At 40.7% G+C, this 27,000-nt stretch overlaps 1 protein-coding gene across 1 annotated transcript in view; it reads right to left on the reverse strand.

Annotated features, from left to right (window-relative positions):
- Positions 1-27,000, reverse strand: part of CTNNA2 (catenin alpha 2) — a 524,185-nt gene that overhangs the window by 450,370 nt on the left and 46,815 nt on the right. The window contains exon 2 of the mRNA XM_061992337.1: positions 7,823-7,929. Coding sequence (XP_061848321.1) covers positions 7,823-7,924 — 102 coding nt within the window. The 5' untranslated portion in view covers positions 7,925-7,929. The remainder of the gene's footprint in view (positions 1-7,822; positions 7,930-27,000) is intronic.

The following is a 27,000-nucleotide window of genomic DNA, read 5'->3' on the forward strand; positions in this document are numbered from 1 at the left end:
ATTTTGGTGCCATCAGTGAAGTTGCTCAGGGTACACTCTGTCCCCTCATCCAGGTCGTTGATGAAGATCTTGAAGTAGTTATCATATTGCATTGCTCTGATTTTAAGCACCATTATTCCATTAAAAGTCCATGTGAGTAATGAATGAAATCTAATGCCCTCCAAGTCTTTATTCTCCCCCCAGCAAATGCTAACCTGCATATGCATGAACTCAGAAGTACAAACACATACACAAACACCTTTACACAGTAAATGAAATCAGCGAGAGGTATAGCTTGACAAGGTTCAGACCTTAGAGGACATTACGTACTATAAATAGCCCACAGTTTTCTAGCAAAGGAGATTAAAAATAGAAAAGATAAAAGGTTCTCTTAGCCAGCAGAAAAACTCTCCATATTGAAAGGATACCAACTAGAGCTCACAGGTAGGCACAGATGTTAGTGAATCTGACAGCAAATAAGACACAATGATGGCCAGAATGCAGCATATGATTCTTGCAGATTCTAATAGATGAAAGAACCCACCCTGAAGTAAACAGGCACCTGTTAAGTCTTAGTTCAGAAATTATTTACCATGACATTGGAGAAAGTATGGTGGATTCTATTCCTTTTCAATACAATAACTTCATAAATAATGTTTAAATTTCAGCTTTAGTTAGAAAAGAAAAAAAATCGTGATTAGTTTCCAGATTTGGCTTCCACTCCCTGACATAAATGACCATCACCTAATTAGCCCATGCCAGAGATGTCTGATGCCACAGTTCAACTTCCAGCACTCCCAGAAACACCAGAGATCTGGGAGTATTCTAAGAGAAACAGACCTTAAATAGAATTCACTTTCACAATTGGGAGAATAGTCTTGTTCTAGTGAAAAAAACAATCATTTGAAACAAAAGAAACTATAATAAATAAACAAAAAAAAATGAGAATTGAGTGGAGATGAATCTCACAGGGTTCAATAAGGACAAGTGCAGAGGCCTGCATGTGGGAAGGAACAACCCCATGCGCCAGGACAGGCTGGAGGTGACTTGCCAGGGAGTAGCTCCAGAAGAGGGACCTGGGAGTGCTGGTTGATAATAAACTAAACATGAGCCAGCAATGTGCCCTCGTAGTCAAGAGGCCAATGGCATCCTGGGGGCACCAAGAAGAGTGTGGGCTGCAGGTCGAGGGAGGTGTCCTGACCTGGTGAGGTGTGATTTGGAATACTGTGCCCAGTTTTTGGCTCCCCAGCTCAAGAGGGACAGAGAACTTCTAGAGAGAGTCCAGCACAGGAACACCAAGATGATCAGGGGACTGGAGCATCTTCCTTATGAGGAAAGGCTGCAGGAACTTACAGCCAGCAAATAGAAAAGCTGCTCAAAAATTATGTACCATTATTAAAACAAGTGGAGTGCTCCATCACCAGTTACTCAGCTGTTCCCAAAACTGTTTGAAACATGTATACACATTTACAAAGTCTTCAAAAGGAAAACCGTCATTATAACTGTAGAGGTGTTATTCAGATACAGCTCCCTGACGATACTAATCAATAATATGTTGCCCATGGACATTAGTTAGTGCAGTAGATTTAGGGTTCAAATGAAATAAAAGCAAGGTTCACTGAATACAAATAATACCCAGTTAACTGGAATGGTTTGGAGTATATTTCTATTTCTTATGGCAAGATAGAAACTGGTCCATTTTCCAAACACACTGCAGAAGCAAACAGATTAGGCACATGAAGTTCATGCAGTGCAACATCAGCAAAAGTTATTATGATTCTTTGAAGAAATTGCACTGAATAGAAGTATTTGGAATTTTATCTAATGATTTATTTTAAACCTCTAAATGTTTAATTTTACTGAGTGATACCATATTTACTGAGATCTTATTAACATTTACAAATATCCAAATGATGGGTGTCAGGAGGTTGTGACATCCATTTTTTCTATAGTAGATAGTAACAGGACAAGGGGTAATGGGATGAACTTGGAACACAAAAAGTTCCACCTAAATATGAGAAAAAAACTATTTCACTGTGATGGTGACAGAGCCCTGGACCAGGCTGCCCAGAGGGGTTGTGGAGGCTCCTTCCTTGGAGGTCTTCAAGACCCACCTGGACATGTTCCTATGTGACCTGATCTAGGTGACCCTGCTTCTGCACGGGGGTTGGAGTAGATGATTTCTAAAGGTCCCTTCCAACCCCTACCATTCTATGATTCTGTGATACACAAGAAAAAAGTAAAATCATTATTTTGTATGCCTTAGGACATACTGTTGTTTCATTCTAAGGTACTGAGGTAATGAGCATCTTAAATTTCTTGGATAAGAACACCCAAAAATGCACTGCAAATCAGATTTATCTCCTCACAGCAAATCCAGTGTGGCACATTTTTGTCTGTCTAAGGGAAAACACAACCAGTTGTAAAAAATTGCAACAGGAATACTCACTCAATTTGTAGTATTGTTAAAATGCTGTAATGATACCTGACAGTTCCAAAATTTAAACATCCTAAAAGACACAACTATTGCATAGCTCTGGTCACAAAGGTACATTTGTAAAGCAGTCACACTGCTATTTAAGATACCCAGGGAAAACTAGAGAAAAGAACAACAGAGTGACACTAAAAAACTGAAATCTCATCAAAAGAGCAAATCTTATCACCAAGAAACATACACAATTCCAATTCCATCTTTTCATCCATGTGTTCACACATGAGTGTTCTAGGGGGTTTTCCCCCCAAAAAATTACATTGATATTGCTGGTTTATGATTGTTTTTTGTTATTTTGGGTTGGGGTTTTTTTTCTCATCTTCATACATACACTTTGTATTCATATTTGTATTTAATTATTACTCAAAACCACCAGAAAATATCCCCTGATTCTTTATGGGTATTTTTTTCCAGTTCCACATATAATATCATGTAAGAGTTATCATGTAACTAGCAACAGGACAAGGGGTAATGGGATGAAGCTGGAACATAAAAAGTTCCACTTAAACATAAGAAAAAACTATTTCACTGTGAGGGTGAGGGAGCCCTGGCACAGGCTGCCCAGGGGAGTTGTGGAGGCTCCTTCCTTGGGTCTTCAAGACTGGCCTGGACATGTTCCTATGCAACCTGATCTAGGTGACCCTGCTTCTGCAGGAGGGTTGGAATAGATGATCTCTAAAGGTCCCTTCCAACCCCTGCCATTCTGTGATTCTAAGAGCAGTGAAGATCTTCCTAAAAACGTCTTTTTGTTTTCTTATGAAAACCCTTCACACTCTAGCTGTGAAAAATCACAATTAATCTTGGTTCCTATGCATGAAGTTGAGAATAAGAGGCAGTAACCCTCAAGGATATAATTTAGTTATACATTTCCTTAGAAACATTTCATAGAATTAGAAGTGATAAGATTTAAGGTAAAAAATGGTTAGCTGTCAGAAACTCTCAGAAAAAAAACACTAGCAATAAATACTATTACCTTATACTTTTAGATAATTGAGGCAGTCAAGCCAGAGAAAAGAAAAGTATTGCAATTGTTACATTCAATATAGTCAAGAACAGAAATTTAAATCAATTTTTCCATCACATTTCTCCCTGAATCTCAGTAATGGTAATGTGATAACAGATGTGTGGCAGGGAGTATCTGTTACTCTTTCAATAGGACAACAAGCACTGGGAAAACAGGTACTGCAGCAAGTTCCAATATTCTTAAGTCTCTGATAGCCAGAGAGTTTTAATTAGTTTGTTAGTTCAAGGCTTCCTAGAATAAATGCAGTTCTGTCATTTCTAATGTGTTCTCATGAACAGTTAATGGATTTTTGGTTTTTTCTTTGCCTCAAGCTCAGATAACCTTCCTGTCTTAATAATTTCTTCTAAATCAATTCACAGGTTATCCATATTTTCTCATCTGGAACATTAATGAGCTTGTCTACAATTCAATCATAATACACCATTCTCCTCACTTACTGAGGTGGTTTTTCTTTTAAATAAACACCAAATTTCTGTATTACTTCCAAACATTTTGGTAGAAATCAGTGGATGTGTCATTATTTCAAAATCTGTCACTTGTGCTCTGCTCACTGACTTCAGAGCCTAAATCCCTGACACCACAGATATGTGAAAGGCTCAGTTCACATTTCTGGAGCCCAAAGATTTGTGTGCAACAGTTTCTGGCATTCTCCAAAATCATACATAGCTTGGATAACAAAAGGATTCTCTCAGTATTCAAGTATGAATAACAGAGCACTAGAACAGGCTGCCCAGGTGGGTTATGGAGTCTCCTCTGGAGACATTCCAAACCCACCTGGATGAGTTCCTATGTGACTGACTCCAGGTGGTCCTCCTCTGGCAGGGGGTTAGACTGGATACTCTTTTGAGGTCCCTTCCAACCCTTAAGATTCTGTGATTCTGTGTATAATTTGTCTTGGAGATGCTAGAAGTCGAAGAATCAGACAAATTTTGGCTGTATGGGATCTCAGGATGTCATCTACTTCAAACACTTGGTCAAAGTGCCTTCAAAGTCAGATCAGGTTGCTGAAGAACTTCTGCAGCAGAGTTCTGTCGCATTTTGTGGTCATTAAATCTCCTTGTTCTACATGGTGACCTGTTTTTAATGATTTATGTAAGAACTTCACATTTCAATGATTTCCATGTTAAATATCTCTTATGAATCTACAGTGGACTTCAGAGTTCAAACTGAACAGGCATTAAATATTTACGCATTTCATAGAATCATAGAATGGTAGTGGTTGGAAGAGACCTTTAAAGACCATCTAGTCCAACAGCCCTGCCAAAGCAGGTCCACTTAGATCAGGTCACACAGCAATGTGTCCAGGCAGCTCCTGAAAACCTCGAGAAAAGGAGCCTCCACACCCTCCCTGGGCAGCCTTGGCCAGGGCTCCCTCACCTCAACAGTAAAAGAGGCTTTTACTTATGTTTAAATGGAACTTTTGGTGTTCCAGTTTCATCCCATTAGCCCTTGTCCTGTCACTGAATACAACAGGAAACAGTGATGCCCCAATCTCCTGACATCCACCATTTAGATATGTGTAAATATTAATGAGATCCTCCTGCAGTCTCCTCTTATCTAAACTAAACAGCCCTACATCCCACAACCTTTCCTCACAAGATGCTCCAGTCCCCTTGAAATTAGATGTTCTGTTTAGGAAAGAAAGTGCTTTGAAACTTTTTAAGGAGATCCAAATCTGTGTATGTGGAATGGGCACATGGTATCTTGTGGAGGTTGTCACTACACAGACAGATTGCAATCTAAGCCCAAATAGAGGCAAATGAGATACTATTCTTGACTTGATCAGACTGTATATGCAATTTTAAGCATCAGAAAGAAAAGCCCTTAAACTGAGATGATCGTTAACTTACATAAGAAAAACAGAAAGAGCAGCTGAATAACTTAGGCTAAAAATGCCACAGATAAACACAATCTGAACCATGTTTCTCATCATTTCAAGCTTTTGTGATTATGTCTGTGAGGGTGACAAAAATATGTTTTAGTCAAACAGATTTTATTGGATTCAAAGTAAAAAAACAAATAAAACCACTTATTTCTGTAATACAAGAAATGAAGTGTTCAAAAGATTGCTTTACATATCCATACTATCTAGAAACCTATGAAACTAAGAAATCAGAACGGAAACATTCCTAAATGTTGAATAAAACAATAGGAAAATATTTCTCTACCCCTTCTGGACTGAACTTTTTCTCTAGTCTTCTTGACATACTGCTAAAAGATAAGTACGTTGTTCCTCATCTATATACAAAGGTAGGATCCATTTAAACATAGGAAAACTATTTCAGTGTTGAGGTGAGGGAGCCCTGGCACAGGCTGCTCAGGGAGCTGTGGAGACTGCTTCTCTGGAGGTCTTCAAGACCCGCCTGGATAAGTTCCTGTGTGACCTGATCTAGGTGGACCTGCTTTAGCAAGGGGGTTGGACTGGATCATCTCTAAAGATCCTTTCCAACCCTACCATTCTGTGATTCTATGATACTACAACAACTTTAGACTTTCTTTCATATCAACAACAAAATTATCTAAGTTTATAATGGAAATTAACTAACATGTTATCAACAGTGATGTCAAATGAAACATACATCTCTGTGCCTTTGAGTCTGTGAAGCTCTGTATTTTGTTAAAGACTTTCACATTCAGAAGAATTTGTAGAAAGGCAATGTGAGGGGTTTTTTTTAAAAAACAAAGGATATGTGAGATTTCTTTCTGAAGAGCATTGTAAGGAGCAGAGGAACAATACAGAGACATCATTTGGGGGGAATTAAAGAAATAGTGGCTTGTATTTTATCACTGTTTTCTTGTCAAAACAAAAATGTCAATCTGATCTCACACTCAAAAGAAAGCCAACCTTTAAGAGTCTGTGATTTAAGAGTGTCATCTTCCCCTGTACTCAGCTGCATCTCGAATACTGTGTCTGGTTTTGGGCCCCTCTCTACAAGAAGGACACTGAGGTGCTGGAGAGGATCCAGAGGTGGGCTGCCAAGCTAGGAAAGGTTGTGGAGCACATCTCATACAAGGAACGGCCGAAGGATCTGAGGATGTTTAGCCTGGAGAAAAGAAGCCTCAAAGGAGACCTTCTCACTTTCAACAACTACCTGAAAGGAAGTTGTAGGGAGGTGGGGGTTGGTCTGTTCTTCCTAGTGACAAGCAATAGAACAGGAAATGGCCTCAAGTTGCTCCAGGAGAGGTTCAGGCTGGATGTGAGGAGGAATTTCTTTGCTGCAAGGGCTGTCAGGCATTGGAACGGGCTGCACAGGGAGGTGCTGGAGTCAATGTCCCTGGAGGGGTTTCAGAGATGAGTGGATGTTGCACTGAAGGAATTGGGCTGGTGGTTGATAGGGCTGGGACAAAGCCTGGACTCAATGATCTTAAAGGTCTCCTACAGTTGAAACAATTCTATGATTCTATGTTTCCTATCCAATAGACCAGTCTCAAGATCCATGATGTCTGTAAGAAAATTGTCAGTAACAGGTGGATGGACAGATGGGGTGAGCTGGCATTCATTTTTAATATCATGAGCAGTCTTACAAGAAAAAATAACTTCTGTGTGTATTTTAAACAATGGAGTGACCCATCTTGAAGGTTACTAGAATAAAATCATCTAACCATCTTCCTGTTATTAATGGCAAGTCAGGAACAGAAAGGCACCTGTCCACAGACTCAGCAAATCACACTGATGAGGACAGAAGTTTGATGTCTAGTGCCATATTTCTCTGGGCTGCAGAGCTCCTGCCCCTGTGTATGCAGTCACAGCACGTGTACATTTGTAAAGGCAGAGGAATCATGACATGCAGAGACACACATAGATTTTCTCTGACAATAAAGGATCTGGTCTACCTGGATAACACTAATATATATGTAATATGAGTTACTTAGCATCACTTCTTTTGGATAACTGGACAAAGTTGTAGCTTCAATAGCAAATTTTACTCAGTCGAAAGATAACTGGTTGAGCATGCTTTTGAATAGATCACAGCATGAAACAAAAGAGGTTTTAAGAGTTTCTTTAATGTGAAGCTGTCTTCTGTGGTATAATAAGAAACCAAGAGTATGCACTTGGTCTGATCCTTGTCTTAAATTGAGTGTATCATAAATTTCTCAACTGCTTTGTAAGTAAATAGTTGTTGCTACTGAACTCCTGCTCATACTTTGAGACTATAAATTATTTAAACCAGAACTTCTAAACATGTTTGAACAGAGCTTTCCACTAGAGATCACAAACAAAAACTGTTCACCTTTTTTATTATCAAAGACCATTACGATAATCATATAAAATAAGTAAATATAGCATCGGGCTAAAGGAAGAAGCAAAATAAATCAAAGATACTTGCCTGGGTAACAAGTGGCTCCAATAGCCTCTCTACTGTGAGAGTCCTGATTTCCAAACTTTTGGGGTCCCATTTCAGAATGATAGGTGATGTTGCAGAAGTCATACTCCCTGGAACAGACAAAATTACACAACATCCATGAAAATTAATAGTCTAATATCCAAATGCTGCATATAATTTATTTAGAGAAGAGCATATATGCTGTTTCTGTTCATGTACAAAATACTACTCTATAGTCTCCCTAGTGTTCCTCCAGCCCTGAAACTCCCAAGTGCCACACTGGAACATCCACTGAGTGTTTAAACATTTATATTCTGACTTTTTTTCCTCTCTTATATTTGTTAAGAATAGTTATCCTATCATGCTGCACACATATTGCACAAGGTCTATGTGGCAAGATTTTACAAGCAGAGGACTGCAAGGTGCTCTTTGAGAGAAGAAGCCAGGGGCTTCCCTATACTGGGGTTGTGGTTTAAGCCTAGCCAGGAACAAAGCACCACGCAGACCCTCTCTCATTGATCTCCCCACCCTATGACCTGTGACAGGGAGAAGAAAAGGTAACTAAGGACTGAGACAAGGACAGTGAGGGCTCTCGCCAGTTGTAGTCCTGGGCAAAACAGACAAAACAACTCAACCTGAGGAAGAAACAAGTTTATACTGCCACCAACAAGACAGCAGAGAACATGCAACCAGCCCTGTAAGACCGCTTTCTCCTACCTCTCCTCCCAGGCTCAGCTCTACTCCTGCTATCTCTGCATCCTTCCCCTCAACACCACAGGGGGACAAGGAACGAGAGTTGCAGTCAGTCCATCAGAAGTAGTCTGCTGCTTCTTCCTCAGAGGAGGAGGAGAACTCCTCACATTCTTCCCCTGCTCCAACACAAGGTCCCTCCCACAGAATACAGTCCCTAACGAACCTCTCCAGTGTGAGTCCTTCCCTGAGGCTGCAGCTCCTCACAAACACCTCCCTGTGGGTCTCCTCTGCAGCAGCACAACTCCAGACACATTCTGCTCCAATGTTGTTCTCTCACAAAGTCACATTTCCTCCAGGCATAGTCATCTCTGGCTGGAAGTCCTCCACGAGCTGGAAGCAAATCTCAGCCCCACCATAACTTTTCACTTACAGGACCACAGCCCCCACCTCATCACAGGACACAGGGTGGTGTCTGCTCCAGCACATCCCTCCCCTCCTCTCTCACTGACTGCAGGGTCTGCACAGTCATTCCACTCTCATGCCACTCCTTCCACCTCCTCCTGCAGATTTTCACATCTTAAACAGTGACCACAGAGGTGCTCAACTGACCCAGCCACAGCGGTGAGTCTGACAAAGAGCCAGGGAAAGTTTTGAGCAACTTCTTCCAGGAGTCACCACTGCAGACTCTCTTCCATTACCAGAAATAGCTCTACACAAACCCAACACAGCATGGAACCACCACAGGGCATAGCTGAGCCCATTAGACCATTTGACAGTATGTTCTACATTTACAGAATCATAGAATCACCATAGAACACTTATGTTTGGAAAAGACCTTTAAGATTGTCAAGTCCAACCACTCACCTCAACACTGCCAAGCCTGGCACTAAACTAAACCATATCCCTCAGTACCTCAGCTATCTGTCTTTTGAATATCTCTAGGGATGGGGACTCCATCACCTCCCAGGGCAGCCTGTGCCAGTGTCCAGCAACTCTCTGGGTGAAGAAGTATATCAGCACCTCAGTGTCCTTCTTGTGGTGAGAGGCCCAGAACTGGACAAAGTATTCAATGTGAGCTCCATGTACAAGGAGATAATCACCTCCTTGGTCCTGCTGATCACACTATTTCTGATACCTGGCTCTTGGCCTTGTTGAACCTCATGTAATTGGCCTTATCCCATTGCTCCAGCCTGTCCAGGTCCCTGTGAAGAGCTTTCCTGCTCTCAAGCATCTGCCTTGACCTCAGCAAGGCTTTTGATGCTGTCTCCCATAACATCCTCATCAAAAAGCTCAAGCAGTGTGGCTTGGATAAGTGGACAGTGAGGTGGATCAAGATCTGGCTGAATGACAGAGTCCAGAGGGTGGTGATCAATGGCACAGAATCGAGCTGGAGGCCTGTGGCCAGTGGAGTTCCACAGGGATCAATTCTGGGGCCAGTCTTGTTCGACATCTTCATCAATGACCTGGATGAGGGGACAAAATGTACCCTCAGGAAGTTCCCTGATGACACCAAACTGGGAGCACTGGCTGATTCCCCAGAGGCTGTGCTGCCATTCAGCGGGATCTCGACTGGCTGGAGAGTTGGGCACAGAGGAACCTGCTGAGGTTCAACAAGGACAAGGGCAGAGTCCTGCAGCTGGGGAGGAACAACCCCATGCACCAGTACAGGCTGGGGGTTGACATACTGGAGAGCAGCTCCAGGAGAGAGACCTGGGAGTCCTGATTGATAATAAACTAAACATGAGCCAGCAAAGTGCCCTTGTAGCGAAGAAGGCCAATGGCATCCTGAGATGCATCAGAAGAGTGTGGCCAGCAGGTCGAGGGAGGTTCTTCTCCCCCTCTACTCTGCCCTGGTGAGGCCTCATCTGGAGTCCTGTGTCCAGTTCTGGGCTCCTCAGCTCAAGAGGGACAGGGAAGTGCTGGAGAGAGGCCAGTGCAGGGACACCAAGATGATCAGGGGAATGGAACATCTTTTATATGAGGAAAGGCTGCAGGAACTGGGGCTGTTTAGACTGGGAAGAGGAGATTGAGGGGAGATCTTATTAACATTTACAAATATCTAAAGGGTGGGTGTCAGGAGGTTGGGACATCCCTTTATAGTAGCTAGGAATAGGACAAGAGGTAATGGGATGAAGCTGGAACACAAATTAAACATTAAAAAAAAACCCTATTTCACTGTTTCAGTGAGGGAGCCCTGGCACAGGCTGCCCAGAGGGGTTGTGGAGGCTCCTTCTTTGGATGTCTTCAAGACCCGTCTGGACATGTTCCTATGTGACCTGATCTAGGTGACCCTGCTTCTGCAGGGGGGTTGGACTAGATCTCTAAAGGTCCCTTCCAACCCCTACCATTCTATGATCCTATGATTCTAAGCAGGTCTATGCATCCACCCTGCTTAGTGTCATCTGCAAATTCACTGAGGGTACACTCAATCCCCTCATCCAGATCATTGATAAAGATATGAAACAAAACCGGCCCCAGCAGTGAGCCCTGGGGAAAACCACTGGTGACTGATCATCAACTGGATTTAACTCCCATTTACTGCAACCCTCTGGGCTCGACCATCCAGTCAGTTTTCCATCTATCTCAGAGTAGGTCCATCCATGCTACAGACAGTCAGATTCTCCAGGAGGATGCTGTGGGAGACTGTGTCAAAGGCCTTAGTGAAGTCCAGGAAGACCAAATGCACAGTCTTTCCCTCATCCACTAAGTGAGTCATCTTGTCATCCTCAGCTCTCTCACTAGCTGCGTGAGGAAGTTATTTTCCACACACTCCATGAACCTCCTGGACTTTCTTCTCTCTGCTGTGTTGTATTCCCAGCAGACATTAAGTTGAAGTCTCCTATAAGAATGAGGGTCAGCAATCCCAAGAGTTTTCCCCATTGCCTAAAAAACATCTCATCTACCTCCCCATCCTGGTTGAGTAGTGAGGCAGGTATTTTTCTGCAGCCCATAGAGGATTACATCAGAGCAGATATTACTGCAGGTCACAGAGGACCTAATACCACAGCAGATGCACATGTCCTGAAGGAACTGCATCTCAAGGAGAGCACAAGCACAAAAAGAATCATATCCTTAAGGACCACAGCCTATGAAAAGGACCAACACTGGAACAATTTAAAACTAGGAAGGAGCAGCAGAGACAAAGCATTACATGCTGAGTGCAATCAGTCAGGAGTGAAGTTGAGACTGGGAAAACACTGACAGTGGAAGAAGGTGTGTTAGATTTTGTCTAACTTATCCACAAAAAAAAAAAAAATCCCTTAAAAAAGCCACAAAAAAAACCCAAGACACATAAATATGGGATTAAAAAAAAACTCTTAGAGAATTCTGCTTTAAATATTTCCCTTTATTTCAAAATAAAAATGTTAAAAGTCCCATATACCAAAAACACAATGAGAACTCTAGCTGGGAAAGACAAACCAAGAATACCATATTGTACATTGTGCAAGTGAGATCCAAATCACACCCTCTGTACAATATCCCAAACATTTAAAGTTGCTTTCTCAAAAAAACTATGTTTAATTGACAATTGTCATACAACAAAAAATAAAAAGCACCTAAAAACCAACTCAGTGAATGAAATCCAAAGAAGTTCAGCTACTGCTCCTTGAATAACAATCTACTTCATAAAGCTTAATTCAATAAGGAATATACTCAGCACTTAGTAACATTATCCAGTATATACAGATGAAATTCTGCTGCTTTAGTCAGCAGAATGTCTTGACTAACTATCACTCAAAATTAACAGCCTAGTAAGTTAATGCAAAATTCATTCACAGTCTGCTAAAGATTTTTACTGTGATACTAGCAGACAACTTAAAAATACTTGCTCAAAAAGAGGCGTACCAGAACTCTCTAATCAATGCATTTCTAAATCACAGATGAAAACCAGCTCCCAGCCTCCTCTCATTTGTAAACATTTGGTAGCAGAATTATCTGATAATATCTAGAGTGTGCTGAAATTGCTATTATTCAGTTTCCATTCTTCTGAAAAAAAATCATAGGCTTCCTATTTAACAACATTGAAAACAAGCACACCTGTGAGTAAAGAAATCTGAGACAGATTCTAGTTGCTGTAAACACAACACCACAATGTGGGAGCTATATTCATTTTTCCAACAGACAATGTCTGATGATCTTTCAGAAACTGTTTCTTTTTTATATAAAGAGGCATACTCTATTAGCATCTGTATTCAGAAAGGAAGTTTTAGGTAGACAATTATTCTAGTCAATAATTTATGAGTTATGATACTATTACATGTGTCAGATACAGTTTCTTTCTTTTTAATAACCACACTTTTCCTCACTAACTATTAATATGGCTACTCAAACAAACACTTCTCAGTATACAAAAACACATTCAAAGCTGTAGCCTAGTCCAAAGCATACAAAAGCATACAAAACTAATTCCATTGGATGGCAATCATAAAAGTGACACAAAAAACCAGGAGGATTTGTTGTTTCAGACAGAATACTGATTCAGTTTTAACCTTTAGTAAGAATAAGAGAAAAACAGCCTTCAAAATTCAGTGTGAAAGGGTGAGCAATGCTTTCGAGTGTAAAAAGGATATATTCAAGAAAAAGCTATATGAAAAACCTGTAAGATTTTTTTCATTTGCAGCAAAATCTATTAAAAAGCAAACAAGTAAATGTAAAATGTCAAATCAGTGCATTTTCCCCAACATTTCTCCAGCTGCTGTCACTACAGCAATTTTAAATGACCAAAGGCTCCAAAGTTACCTGCCCCAGTGCACGTATATGAATAGATGGGGTATTTCCTCCTTGTCATATCCACAAAGATCCTCCTAGACTGAACAGTTAAACAGAGACTGCTCAGTTGGATAAAGAGAAGGATGCTAATTATATGACTATTTGACTAAATATTCCCCAAACAATTAGCTCTAATTCACTGAAAACACAAATTGCTTCATAGCTTACACTTTGCTTGAGTCAGGCAATACCTGCAAAGAAGATAACCTCTGTAAGCAGAGGTTAATGGCATCCAATAACACTTCTCATATAAAGATGAAAGTGTATTTCAGAATCACAGAATCCTAAGAGTTGGAAGGGATGTCGAAAGCTCATCTAGACCAACACTGCTGCCAGAGCAGGGCCACCTAGAGTAGGTCACACAGGAAATCATCCAAGTGGGTTTGAATGTCTCCAGAGGAGACTCCACAGCCCATCTGGGCAGCCCCTTCCAGTGCTCCCTCATCTCAACAGGGAACAAGTTTGTCCTTGTGTTTCTTTGGACCCTCTTCTATTCCAGCTTGTACCCATTGCCCCTTGTCCTATCATTGGCCATCACTGAGAACAGCCTGGCTCCAGCCTCCTGACATCAGTAAAACCCGTAGCAGCCATAAGTAAAACACATCCCTTTTTCTCTTACCATCTAGACTGGATGGGCAGACATTTTCTTAAGTATCTTTATTTTTTGCTTTTCCCTGGACTTTCCAACCCATTGTTATTTTTTAACTTCTCAGTAACATATTTGGAAAAAAAATCCATTCCTTCTTCAAAACATGAAATTGGGTTTCTTCTCTGAGTTCCAACTTCTGTAATTAAGCAACATGTACTGACTGTTCTTTGTGGTAAACCTCATTGAATTAAAATTCACATGGTGTTTTTATGATTGCAGACTTAAGAAAGCAATTTTAGCAGAAAGTCTCAGTGATACCTAATCTCTGTTTGCTGATGATACTAAACTGGGGGGAGTGGCTGACACCCCAGAAGGCTGTGCTGCCATTCAACCAGACCTGGACAGGCTGGAGAATTGGGCAGGGAGAAATCTAATGAAATTCAACAAGGGTAGGTGTAGAGTCTTGCATCTGGGAAAGAAGAACCCCAGGTACCAGCAACATTTACTGAAGAAAACTGATTTTTTTAAGGTTTTTTTCCTAGAAATGTAAACATTGACAGCAGAAATTTGCTCCTCTCACAGGATATCTGCTACTGGAAGACAAAAAATCATCTTCATTGATGAGACAGCAAGGTGCAAAGTCAGTAAATTCAGAGGAAGCCAAAGGCAATAACTTGTAAAGCAAACTTTTTTAAATATTCCATATAAATCCCTTGAGGTAATTATTGTCACCCATTGATTACCAGCTTGGCTTACAATCCTCATCTCGAAATTAATGGGCCATTTCCATACATGCTTTAACTGGCTTGGTCTTCCACAGCAGAGAGGCCAGTTCAGTTCTTCCTACAGGTTTCTATCCTTCATGCTTTCTAGCTGTGCTATGAATGCCATCAAGAACACAAACTGGTTGAACATTAATTAATCCTACATAAGAAAAACGAATTTTCAGTTCCTTGCCTGACTGGGGAGCCACGGGCATGACAGCACCAGTAACAATCAAAGCTCCAAATATGGCAGCAGAGGGGAAGGAGAGGACAGGATAGCCTCTTCAGCAGCAGCACAGACACAGACTGGTTTAAGATGACTGAGAAACTGAATGACAGACGGTCTGTGCTTTCTTGATTTTCATCCTTAGATTGAGAACCATGTCAAAACAAACACCTCTCTACAGAGAGACAGACTTATGTGAAGAACATGGAATTCCTTACAGCAGGATACACAATCTCTTGAGACAGATACAAATTCTGACTTCACAGACACATTTCTATGCTTCACTGGGGAGCTAGAAATCTAAATACTTGCATGGCTATATCCTTGAGTATGCCTGCAGAGTACAACAGTGTGACATTAGAGGTGCACACACAGGCTCTGAATTACCTCACATGGGTACAGGGTAGGCTGGAGCACAAGAGACATTAGAAACTCTATCAACACACACACAGTCCTAGAAACCCCACCACCTGGCTGATCTGGCTGGCAGAGGACTAAAGTGATAGCTGGTTGAATACATCATGGAGATCCTACTGTTTCCTTGCATTGAAGTATTGAGCAATGCAGTCATACCTTGGGATCTGTCCTGAGCAGCATAAAGTACCATTGCAAAAGCTCCAATACTCAAGGAAGCCTGGATTCAAACAGTATTCTCAATCCATTTGCCCACTCTCTATCTCTACTAATAAAAGAACATAAGACAGAAGGACACAGAGAAGAATGAGAGCATAATGTTTGCAAAGATGAGAAATGGAGGGGAAAACACTAAGAGGACAGAGACTAACAAAGGGGAGTAAAAGAGCACTGGAAAAGGGAACAGAGAACATCCTTTTCTATAGATAAAAGCACTTGTCATTAGTCACTGACAGCCTAGTAAAGCCTCCAGCAGATCTGGCTGAAACAATCGGTTAACACATGCAGTTCCCATCCTTGCTTCAAAAGGGGAGAGGAAAAAATGGAGTAGCACAGTTTGGAGGAATATCTGACTCTGAAACAAGGTTTTTACATACTTTTCTATTTTGTTTCCTAGATGTGACTTCTCTGCCTTCTTTCCTAAAAGCCAAAACAAACCTTTGGGTCCCATTCCCAAGCTTAATATCGTAGAGAATTTTTAATTTGAACTTTTCTGAGCTCTCCACTTCCTTTTGAACTCACAACCCTCTCCTCTTTATCTAACCCTCCACCTCCACGTTGGGTTGAGATTCTGGTCTGGCCTCAAGAAAACAAAGTTCTTAAATGGAAGGAGCTCATTATGCAAACTCAGACTTCTAGCCAATAAGCCGTTAAGAGGAGAAAGACCTTAACAAGGGGAGGATTACCTTGGTAACACAGACAGTGGGATAGTGACCACACAGTGTCCTGACATAGAAACAGGAAAAGCTATAAAAAGGCAAGGGCTGAATCATTCACGCTTTTCAGTCACATTAACCAGCTCAGTCTTGAAGGCAACTGCCTACACCAAGACCTGACTGCGCCGGAAGTGAAAATTGCCTTCAGAAATAAAGAGGCCATGAAGAACTCACAGAGAAGGTGCAAACTACAGTGTAAGGGTCAGAATAACAGCAAGGTTCCACCTACACCCACCCACACAACCTGCTTCCTCTTCTGCTTTAACTAAAAGCAGTGTTAACACGCTTCAAAATTCTGTGTGAAGCCAAGCTGTGTGCAGTGTCCAAATTGTTGTCATCTATTCTATGGCTCAGAAAAATAATCCTGCTTTAAAGGCTCACATATCCACAGCTATGGATTGACTGCCTGTTTGGACTCTTCCATCTGTAGTGTCTGAGCTGCTCCTGAGGACCATGGTACCACAATGTGGCAGTGGTTGTACAAACCTACATCCCATTTGGTCCAGCACACCTTCGAGCTGCATCCAGTCCCTCAGAGGGGTCACTTCAGAGGGTCACAGAATCTGAAGGGTTGGAAGGGACCTTGAAATCTCATCCAACGCAATCCTCCTGCCAGAGCAGCACCACCTAGTGTAGGTCACACAGGAACTCATCCAGCTGGGTTGGAATGTCTCCAGAGAAGGAAACTTCATTGCCCATCTGGGCAGCCCCTGCCAGTGCTCAATCACTTGAACAGGGAAAAAAATCTTCCTTGTGATTTTTGGAACCTCTTCTGTTCCAGTTTGTACCAATTGCCCCTTGTCATATCATTGGCCATCACTGAGAACAGCCTGGCTCCATCCTCATCACACCCACCCTTTATGTATTTGTAAACATTAATGAGGTTGCCCCTCAGGCTCTTCTTCAAGTTAAAGAGACTCAGCTCCCTCAGCTTTTCATCATTAGGGAGATGCTGCACTCCTCTCATCATCTTCTCATTTCTGAAGGTATAGACAAACTATCATATGAATCCAAGGACAACTTGTGGATACCAGGACAAGAAAGAAGCCAGACTAGGAAATCAAGTCTCAAGTGGAGTTTAACACCCAGAAGATCCTCACACTAGGAGGATGTTAGAGACAATATCTAATTCTTAAATCACCTAAAAACATAAGTTAGTTCTCCGTGAGTAGTAACCTGACAATTTGGGGAGGGCTATCAGTAGGAAGGATGAAAAATAGGGGTATATTCACATTTGTTTGCTCTAACAAATATTAGGAGTAGAATTGTTTGATGTGAAAGGAAATTTACTCAGAGATGAGTAAGCAATGAAAACGCTTGAAAGTGGTTTTAAATGGCTATACATAAAAATTCTATGTTCAAATAATTCATCTTGCATTATTCATAAGAACGTTTTTGTCTACTAAGTAAATTTTCCTGTCAAGGTAGGGGAGTTTCTAAAAATGCTTAGTGCAAGTGAAGATTTTAAGGAATCTATACCAAAAGGGAGACCAAGCTGCAGCAAAAGATAGCCAAGTCACTTAGTCACTTCTATACAACTGCAGATTTTTCCACACACCGCTCTGTATTCACATACCTCGTCAGTGCCTTCTCATAAAAGTCTTCTCACAGAGTTCTGGATGTGATCAAAGACTCTGAGCTCAGTGCTGCTGAGATGCTGGTTCATGTAGGGTCATATTGAAAGCCCAGGAAAATCAAATTATTTTAAATCACACCCTTGGTGCAGATTCTATGCTCTGCTTTGTCTCTCCATCATATTTCTCCTCAAATGACTACAAATCTCTACACAGAGCAAAGTAATTCCTGTATAAGATGTTTAGATTACTATAGATATGATCAATTTACAAAAATGAGCATCCTATTAGTAAAACCATAACTTCTAAGAACTTTTTTAAAGCATTAGTCTCATGTCTAAAAGAAAAGATATATATTAGCTTTTATCTACTGAATCTATTTAAACTCATTGTTTTAATTCACTGTACTAAACTGTTGTTAGTAAGAGCAGCTTATATTTTACAAGAGTAGAGGAGTATTAAGCATGTCAGGAAATTACAATACAGGAAAAAAAAAGAGTTCTTGAACTTGGCTTTAACACTGACTTGGCAAGCTTCTCCTTCTGCATGTAGTTTCCTATTTACAATTCCTCATAGTTGGGAACTACAATTAACCTTACCTCTACACATTCTTGCAGCTCTTATTCATTTTTCTGAAAGATAACTCTGTATTTCACTAGATCAATGTTTTCTATGTTAGGGTTAAACAATTTACTTTTTCTTTCCTATGGAGTGTAAAAGCTTTAGGGTTTTTTTTTTCCTTTATTGGTTTGATTGGCCTTTTAAGGAGGCTATTTCCCTGCTATTTCATAATAGCATTATTGATTGTGTCATCTCTATGAGTCTGTCTTCACTATCTATATATGAATTATTTTAATTAACAGGTTTTTGCTCTTGTTTCATACAAATGGAAGGTTATTTTCCTGCACTGAATAGCATCTTGTAAGATCTACAAGTACTACAGATACAACCAGCCCAAAGCTTGTACAATGTCACTGTGCCATACTAGATGATAAGAGCCTGCTTTTGTCCTAGCAAAGTCTACAAGCTTCCATAGCATGGAGAACGAGTTATTCCATATTCCAACTCCACAATTAACACATTAAACAGACTTGTCTTCAGACAAAGTCCTGTGGGAGCAGAGTTGACATTTTTCTCAGCCATTAATAGCAAGGGCCAGTAATAACCTTTCTGAACATTGCCATCAACTTCTAGGAGTACACATTGTCTTATTGCTGGTATCTGTATTTGGCCAGCTGTTCAGCAATTGCCCCTGAGACATTCCTAAAAAAATCATGGAGAAATTTAAAATCTAACCTTGTGTTCATTAAAGGAACCTCATGAGGTTCAACAAAGACAAGTGCAGAGACCTGAATCTGGGAAGGAACAACCCCACGCACCAGTACAGGCTGCAAGTGACCGGCTGGAGAGCTGCTCCAGGAGAGGGACCTGGGAGTCCTGGTTGATAATAAACTAAACATGAGTCAGCAATGTGCCCTCGTGGTCAAGAGGCCAATGGCATCCTGGGGGCATCAAGAAGAGTGTGGCCAGTAGGTAAAGGGAGGTTCTGCTTCCCCTATACTCTGCCCTGGTGAAGGCTCATCTGGAGTCTTGTGTCCAGTTCTGGGCTCCTCAGCTCAAGAGGGACAGGGAAGTGCTGGAGAGAGGCAGAGACACCAAGATGATCAGGGGACTGGAACATCTTTCATATGAGGAAAGTTTGCAGGATCTGGGGCTGTTCAGTCTGGAGAAGAGGAGATTGAGGGTGGATCTCATTATTAGTTACAAATATCTAAATGGTGGATTGTCAGGAGGTTGGGGCACCCCTTTTTTCTATGGTATCTAAAAACAGGACAAGAAGTAATGGAATGAAGCTAGAACAAAAAAAGTTCTATTGAAACATAAAGAAACACTATTTCACTGTTGAGGTGAGGGAGCCATGGCCCAGGCTGCCCAGGGAGGGTGTGGAGGCTCCTTCTTTGGAGGTTTCAAAACCTGCTTGATTCCTGTGTGATCTGATCTAGGTGGACCTGCTTCTGCAGGGAGGATGGACTAGATGATCTTTAGGGGCCTTCTCCAACCCCTACCATTCTATGATTCTATGAAAGCTACTCTTTCTTTAAACATGGAAAAGAAATTTGCTCTATCCCTAATAAACCCATTCAGAATAGGCCCCATGTTCTGATTGAAACCACATGTATTATTCCATCATTATTTACCACAGTTCCACTAATCAAAAAACAGGCCAAATTCCTAAAATTTATTTCCATCATTACACATTTTTACTAAGAACTAAATTGTTTCATGTTGCTTCATCTCTTGTTACTGAAGCTTTTCCTGATATTCTCACGCTGGTGGATGTTTTAAATAAAAGACAAAGCCATATCCAAAAACTTTCATCTTCCTCAGCTGTGTGTCTGTAGGATTTGCTGTAGTTTTGCTAGTTTGGAAATACTTAAATACAACGTGGCATAAGAATCACATCACCATTATAGTCTTAATTTAATTAACTTAATTAAAGATCACAAAGGTCTGTGTTTTCTATGCAGAACAGTTCTTTATTCAAAAAATGACTAATTAATGCAGACAAATCATAATTCCTAATGTAAAGATGACATCTGAGGCCATAACAGTGCAGACGATATGCTTAATGAAAATAACTTTAAAAAGTAAAATAGCAGCTATTTGTTCCAAACACACACACTCTTGAAAAAAATATAATGTAATGAGAGAGATCAGTCCTCCTAACACTTGTCTTCTCTATTTAATCTATTATATGTTTGGAATGATTTTGATATTTCCTTATTTTTGCTTTTATATGTGGAGTACTGAATAAATTCAATAGAAGTAGGTGGGAAAAAATTGAGACTTTGCTTATAATTTGAAGACGGAATAATCTGAGAGAAAGATTGTCAATTCAATGTTAACCTCTCATAAAACAGTGAGAAAAGCAGACACGTGAATCTGTTAAAGTATTACACAGAGGTTACAAAACTACTGTTGGTATCATAGATTTATAGGTTTATAAGTAAGAGAACTTTAGAGATTGTAAAAATAACAAATCACTGGAAGAAATTCCTCAGTACAGGCCCAGGTGTACTAAAATCCAGTGAGTGAAAACTGAAATTAAACAAGTTTTTATAGAAATAACCGGCTTTTAAAATATTTTTAGATAGAGAAAATGTTTATGGGAAACAATTTACAAGAACCTGACACAGACTTTCCATCACTGCTTATTTTAAATTCTGAACTCCAGTGCCTCAGAGGGAAGGGTTACTTTAAACAGGACTGACTTCATTGAAAGATACGGTGCATGTTATGCAGGTGGTTACACTAATCTCATCTCTCCCCTCCAGCATGCCATTCTGTCCACGTGTGAAAACACACTCCTTCAAGTCTTGTAGAGGGAATGCTCAGTTCAATCAAAATATGAAACTATTACTGTACGGCACCTGGGGAATCTTGCTACTTAACCTCAAATGCACCACAAGACATAAAAAAACCCTTGACAAAACAAAAGTCAAGGATAGAATCTGGCTTAATTTCAGAAAATTCTGTACCATTGCTTTGAAGGTCATTTTATGGAACCCAACAAATAACCAGGTTTCCAAAGAAGCTGATTCACACGCTCCAGCAACAACTAAATTCAGCTTTTATCGAACTAAATTCCAGAACCCTTGAACTCTAGCAGTGAACAGTATATACAATCTACAACACTGCTTTCCATTAAGATAAGAAGCACATAGATTTAAGACTTCCCTCTAATTACAAATGTGCCAGCCCAGGTCAGATGGGCCAGTAACACCTGGAGATTTATGTTCCACAGCAACATAATTCACATGAATGGAAAACCACTGGCACTGACTGGCACAATCCACATTTCTGTAAAACTACCAGTAAAACACCAAAAACTATTTGATGTGAAGAATAAACACTTTGAGGTTTGTTTGTTTTAAGCAATGTTTCTCCAGCAATTCTGTGATTCCTTACAGAAGCAAGAGATAAAGGCTGAGGGAGCTGGGGCTCTTTAGCTTGGAGGAGACTGAAGGGTGACCTCATTCATGTAAAGGCAGGTGTCAGGAGAATGGAGCCAGGCTGTTCTCAGTGATGGCCAATGATAGGACAAGGGGCAATGAGTACAAGCTGAAACAGAAGAGGTTCCAAAGAAGTAGAAGGAAGAATTTCTTCCTTGTTGAGGTGAGGGAGCACTGGAAGGGGCTGCCCAGATGGGCTGTGGAATCTCCTTCTCTGGGGACATTCAAACCCACCTGGACGAGTTCCTGTGTGATCTACTCTAGGTGGTGCTGCTCTGGCAGGGGGGTTGGACTGGATGAGCTTTTGAGGTCCCTTCCAGCCCTTGAGATTCTGTGAATCTAGTGACAATTAATATTTACATTATACACACAGAGCAGTAGCATAAAAAGTTACTACCATTGTAGATGATTTCCTAACCATAATGCTATTTTAAAGTTTCCTCCTTTTTAACTAAAAAGCCTGGCTTCAAAACAGCAAATTTGTTCGTCTCACATCCAGGTCTTTAATAACTTCAGTGTATGTCACCAGTCATCACAATGACACTTGAACGTGGCTGGATTTTACAAAGGTCCTCATTGTAGAATTAAAGAAAACAAGACAATTCAATAGTCAAAGTGTCATCATTGTTTTTCTTCAACTACACAGGTATGGAACATGTGCAGCATCACCATTTGTCCCTGATCATGGTAAGCTGATTCTTAAAAACTGAGTAGTTTTTTGGTTTTATGCTGTATTCAAGTCAATAAGTGATTTTTCTGCTCACACTAATCCACAGCATCCTATCACTTGTTCTGCTGCCACGTAGAAAGCACTCTGAGCTTGTCCCTTGTGAGTATTTTGTTGTTGTTCTGTTGGTTTTCGCTACATTTTTACATCCCACTCTTTAAATTCCCTATTTGTCTTTACATAATTCCACTGTGCCATGCTACTTTTTTAAATCATTCTTATCACTGCAGCTCCAGCTTTCTAATGTCTGAGAGCAGCCTAGATATGGCTGCTTCTAGCCTCCTCAGAAAATCCACTAATACTCCAGTATGACACCATTAATACTCCAGATGATATCCAACGTATTATTATGAGTCTGTATTTTTTGTTTTCTGTGTGGTACTCATAGCTAAACCTTTTTTTCTCCCCGTCTCATCCATGAAGGAAACATTTCAAGGACAAACGACAGTCTACAACTTTATTATTTCCCTGTTCGCAGATTTCATGACTTATTAATTCCTTTTTGGTCTGAGATACAATTGTACCATCCTCTTAGAATTAATTTGGAATCAAACTCAATATTACTTGAAACACCTGCAGAACACAAGTGGCCTTTCAATAACGTTCTGCTTTCCAAAGGTTCAAAATGATAAATTAATTCCTCAGACTTGTGTTATTAACCAACATCTGAAATACGGGGCATGTGGGGGGGAGGGAAACAAACAAAAAAAGCAACTAGTGGCAAACTCAATTTTCAACTTTCTAGTTTTTGTGAGTTGACTGTTACACATATGGGTATGTCATCCATACTCCGTAGAACTTCTACATTCACTGTTCTTTAGAAACACGGGTTTTTTTGAAGTAGTGGTCATATCATAGATATCAACAGCAAGTGAATACAAGACACTTCAACGAAATCAGTGACCAGTCTAGACTACACCTGCCATCATTTAGAGATTGAGATAATTTCTCAGATTCAATACTGTGACTGTAATTGGGCCCTATATCAACCACTATTTCGACCTGGACCTACTTCTCAATTTTCTTTCCATTAAATGAAACACAAATACAACATGGACTTTGAATTAGTAAAACTAGATTGTATTAGAACACAGCTTGGACATCACAATACAGAAAATTCTGAAAGAGAGAATCAAAATGAAAGGAGTTATGAACAATTGCATCTGCTTTCTACTGTGTCCTTCTAGGATAGATCTTTTCCTTCGATCTCAGTCTCAGATCTAGCACTTTGGAGAGGCTTGCTGGGTAGCAACAGATTTTACTATGTCTTTCATAGCCTGAAAAAATCAACTTCCAATACTATTATAACACATCTTCTCGGGTGTCTATTTATTACTTCTCAAGAAGGCATCAGGTTTTTGGCAATGCTACAGATACCAGACTTGCTTCTATATCTCATGCTGCCTTTCTGATCCAATATACTCTTATAATTCAAACCAAGTATAGACAGTCCAAGCTTTATTATTTTCTGTTACTTTCATGTCCTTTCCCCTTCCTCATATGTTTCTGAAAAACCTAGTTGCTGAAACTAAATTAAGCCAACTCAGGACTGAATACCTCCACTGAAGTGCAAAACATCAACCCACACAATCTGATCATTTAGCTGTTTCTCCCTTTTTCCTTCTTTCCAACCAAACGAGAACCATAAGAGCGGAATTGCTTTGAAGTTATTAAAATGGCTGCAAACAAGAAAGATGAAATTTAACTTTGATAAATGTGAAGTGATAAAAACCAGGAAAAGGGACCAGTATCCTGATTGCATACATAATGATGGACTCTGAATTGGTTATTAATACTCAGAAATGCAATCTGAATTGTAATGGCTTTATGCAAATATCGGCTTAACACAGAAAAGGAACCAAAAATAAATTGAGGAATTATTCTGAAAGGGAAAGAACAAAACAGCAAACACCATTATGACATTATAAATCCATATCACGAATACTATTTGGCCATCACTTTTCTACAAAGAATATTGCAAAACTGAGAAATATAATGGCAACAAGGATGATCAAGGAGTTCAAGTAACAACTAAATAGATTAAAAATCATAGTTATGCAGAGTAAAAACTGAAGGGGAATACAGTATAGCTGACAAAGCCTGAAGTATCATGGATAAAGTGAAACAATCTTTTGATTTTGTTTTTTCCATTTAAAAAAAAGAGAAAAGGTCAGGTAAACAACCTACATGTTAAGTTACCAGGAAAGTTGTTCAAATTCTTTGGCATAGGGTACTACAGATGCTCTAAGTTTACACCAGCTCATAAAATAATAGTCACTGAAGGGAAAGGAAGGTGAAGGGGGAGAAAAGCACAAAGAAAACAAAACATCCAACAGATTGACCTGAAACCCCTGAGCTGCAAGCTGTCTGAGGCTTGGAGGGCAGTCCAACAAAGTGTAGTAAGGATAAAAGATTGGGTCAACTTTTGGGAAGTGAGAGAAACCTACTCCCTTTCCTCTCCTTATGTGACAAAAAAAATAGGGTATATGGTGCTACACTAATACAGCAGGAATAGCTTTGCCCTGACAAGGCAGATCAGGAATTGAGTAACCTACTAGATAGTGAGAGTAAACACATAGATGACAGCTCCAATTTGCCTTTCAAGCACGAGCAGCTTCATTTACTAAAAGACGTGCACAGAGGAATCATTCAGCTTAGCACACAGGCACTCGAGAAAATTACTTCATATCATAGATCTACAGTGTTCCTGGAAGTGAGGAATCAGTACTGAGAATGACAGGCACAGAGCATAACTCAAGTGTTGAAGTGGTAGTGACACCTTCTTTGGTATCTAAAAGGCAGCAATTCTGCTTTCAATGCCTCTCACACCGGCAGAAGTCAAAAGGAAGATTCACACAAGACTATATGAGCTACTGGCATCAAAAGAGATAGAAAACACATCAGAAACAACATATATGTAGAAAATGTAGATGGATCCATGACCTATTTATTACACAAAATGAGGACATTTATTTTTGTCTTGTCTACAGAGGTAAAACACATCCCCTTCTCTCCCTTATGCCTCATTTCAAGCAACAAAATATAAAGACCACTTGTTATTCCATTTCAAGTTGATTAGCTCCTTACTACCATATCAGTCTAACAAGAAAATGTCATATTCAATCAAGCATTCACATTTTTTCTACACTTTTTCTCTTCTCTCATCACAGCATTTAAAGGACTCTAGATAGTTTATGCATTCTCAAAAGAAGTAATCTATGTTTAAATTCTCAGTACTAATTCTAATCCATGAAGATCTTGCACATTTACTTAACAGTTAGATAGTACCTAATGAAAAAACTCAGACAAAAGTTAACTCATTTCAAGTAATAGGATTCTATTTAACAGCATTTAATTACTTCCTTAGATCACAGAGAGGAACTCAAATATTCACATCAGCAATTAAATCAATGTGAGCTCGCAGCTCAGAAAGCAAACCATACCCTGGACTGCATCGCCAGCAGTGTGGGCAGCAAGTCAAGAGATTCTGCCCTTCTACTCTGCTCTGTTAAGACCCCTCCTGTAGTGCTGTATTCAGCTCTGCGGCCCTCAGGAAAGATATTGACCTGTTGGAGTGTTTCCAGAGGTCTGTGGTGGTTTAGCCCCGTGTCCACCAAGTCATAAATTCACTCCCCCTTGAAAACTGGACAGAAGAGAGAGAAATATAACAAACAGCTTGTGAGTTGAGATAAGGATGGGGAGATCACTTGGCAATTGGCGTCATGGGCAAAACAGACTCAACTTAGGGAGAAAAAAGTTTTATTTATTAAAGAAACAATAAAAGCAGGGGGATGAGAAATAAAAACTGTCTTAAAAACACCTCCCCCATCCCTCCTCTTCCCAGGACTCCCTTTCCTCCCCACCAGCGGCGCAGGGGATGGGGGTTGCAGTCAGTTCATTACAGATGGACTTTGCCGTCGCTGCTTCTCACGGGAGGCCCCCTCACACTTCCCACTCCTTACACTGTGGGGTCCCTCCCATGGGAGACAGTCACTCACCAACTGCTCCAGCATAGGACCTGCCACGGGGGCAGCTCCTCACACTCTGCCTCAGCATGGGTCATCCACCAGGAGAACAGTCCTTCAGGGACAGACTGCTCCAGCCTGGATCCCTCATGGGATCACAAGTCCTGACAGCAAACCTGCTCTGGCGTGGGCTCCTGTCTCCCGACAGGCTCCCACGTCCTGCCAGGAATCTGCTCCAGGATGAGCTTTCCACAGAGTCACAGCCTCCTTCAGGCATCCACCTGCTCCGGCGTGGGCTCCTCCACGGGCTGCAAGTGGGTCTCTGCTTCTTGGTGGCCTCCAGGAACTGCAGGGGGACAACCTGCTTCACCATGGTCCTCACCACATTTCACAGGGGAGCCTTTTCAGTGCCTAAGCACCCTCCTCCCTCTCCTTCTCCACTGACCTTGGTGTCTGGGGAGATGTTTTCACATTCTCCCTCCCCATTGCTGCTGCAATTTTGCAAATGCAG

This window comes from Colius striatus, chromosome 3, assembly GCF_028858725.1.
Source record: "Colius striatus isolate bColStr4 chromosome 3, bColStr4.1.hap1, whole genome shotgun sequence".
Classification (NCBI taxonomy): domain Eukaryota; kingdom Metazoa; phylum Chordata; class Aves; order Coliiformes; family Coliidae; genus Colius; species Colius striatus.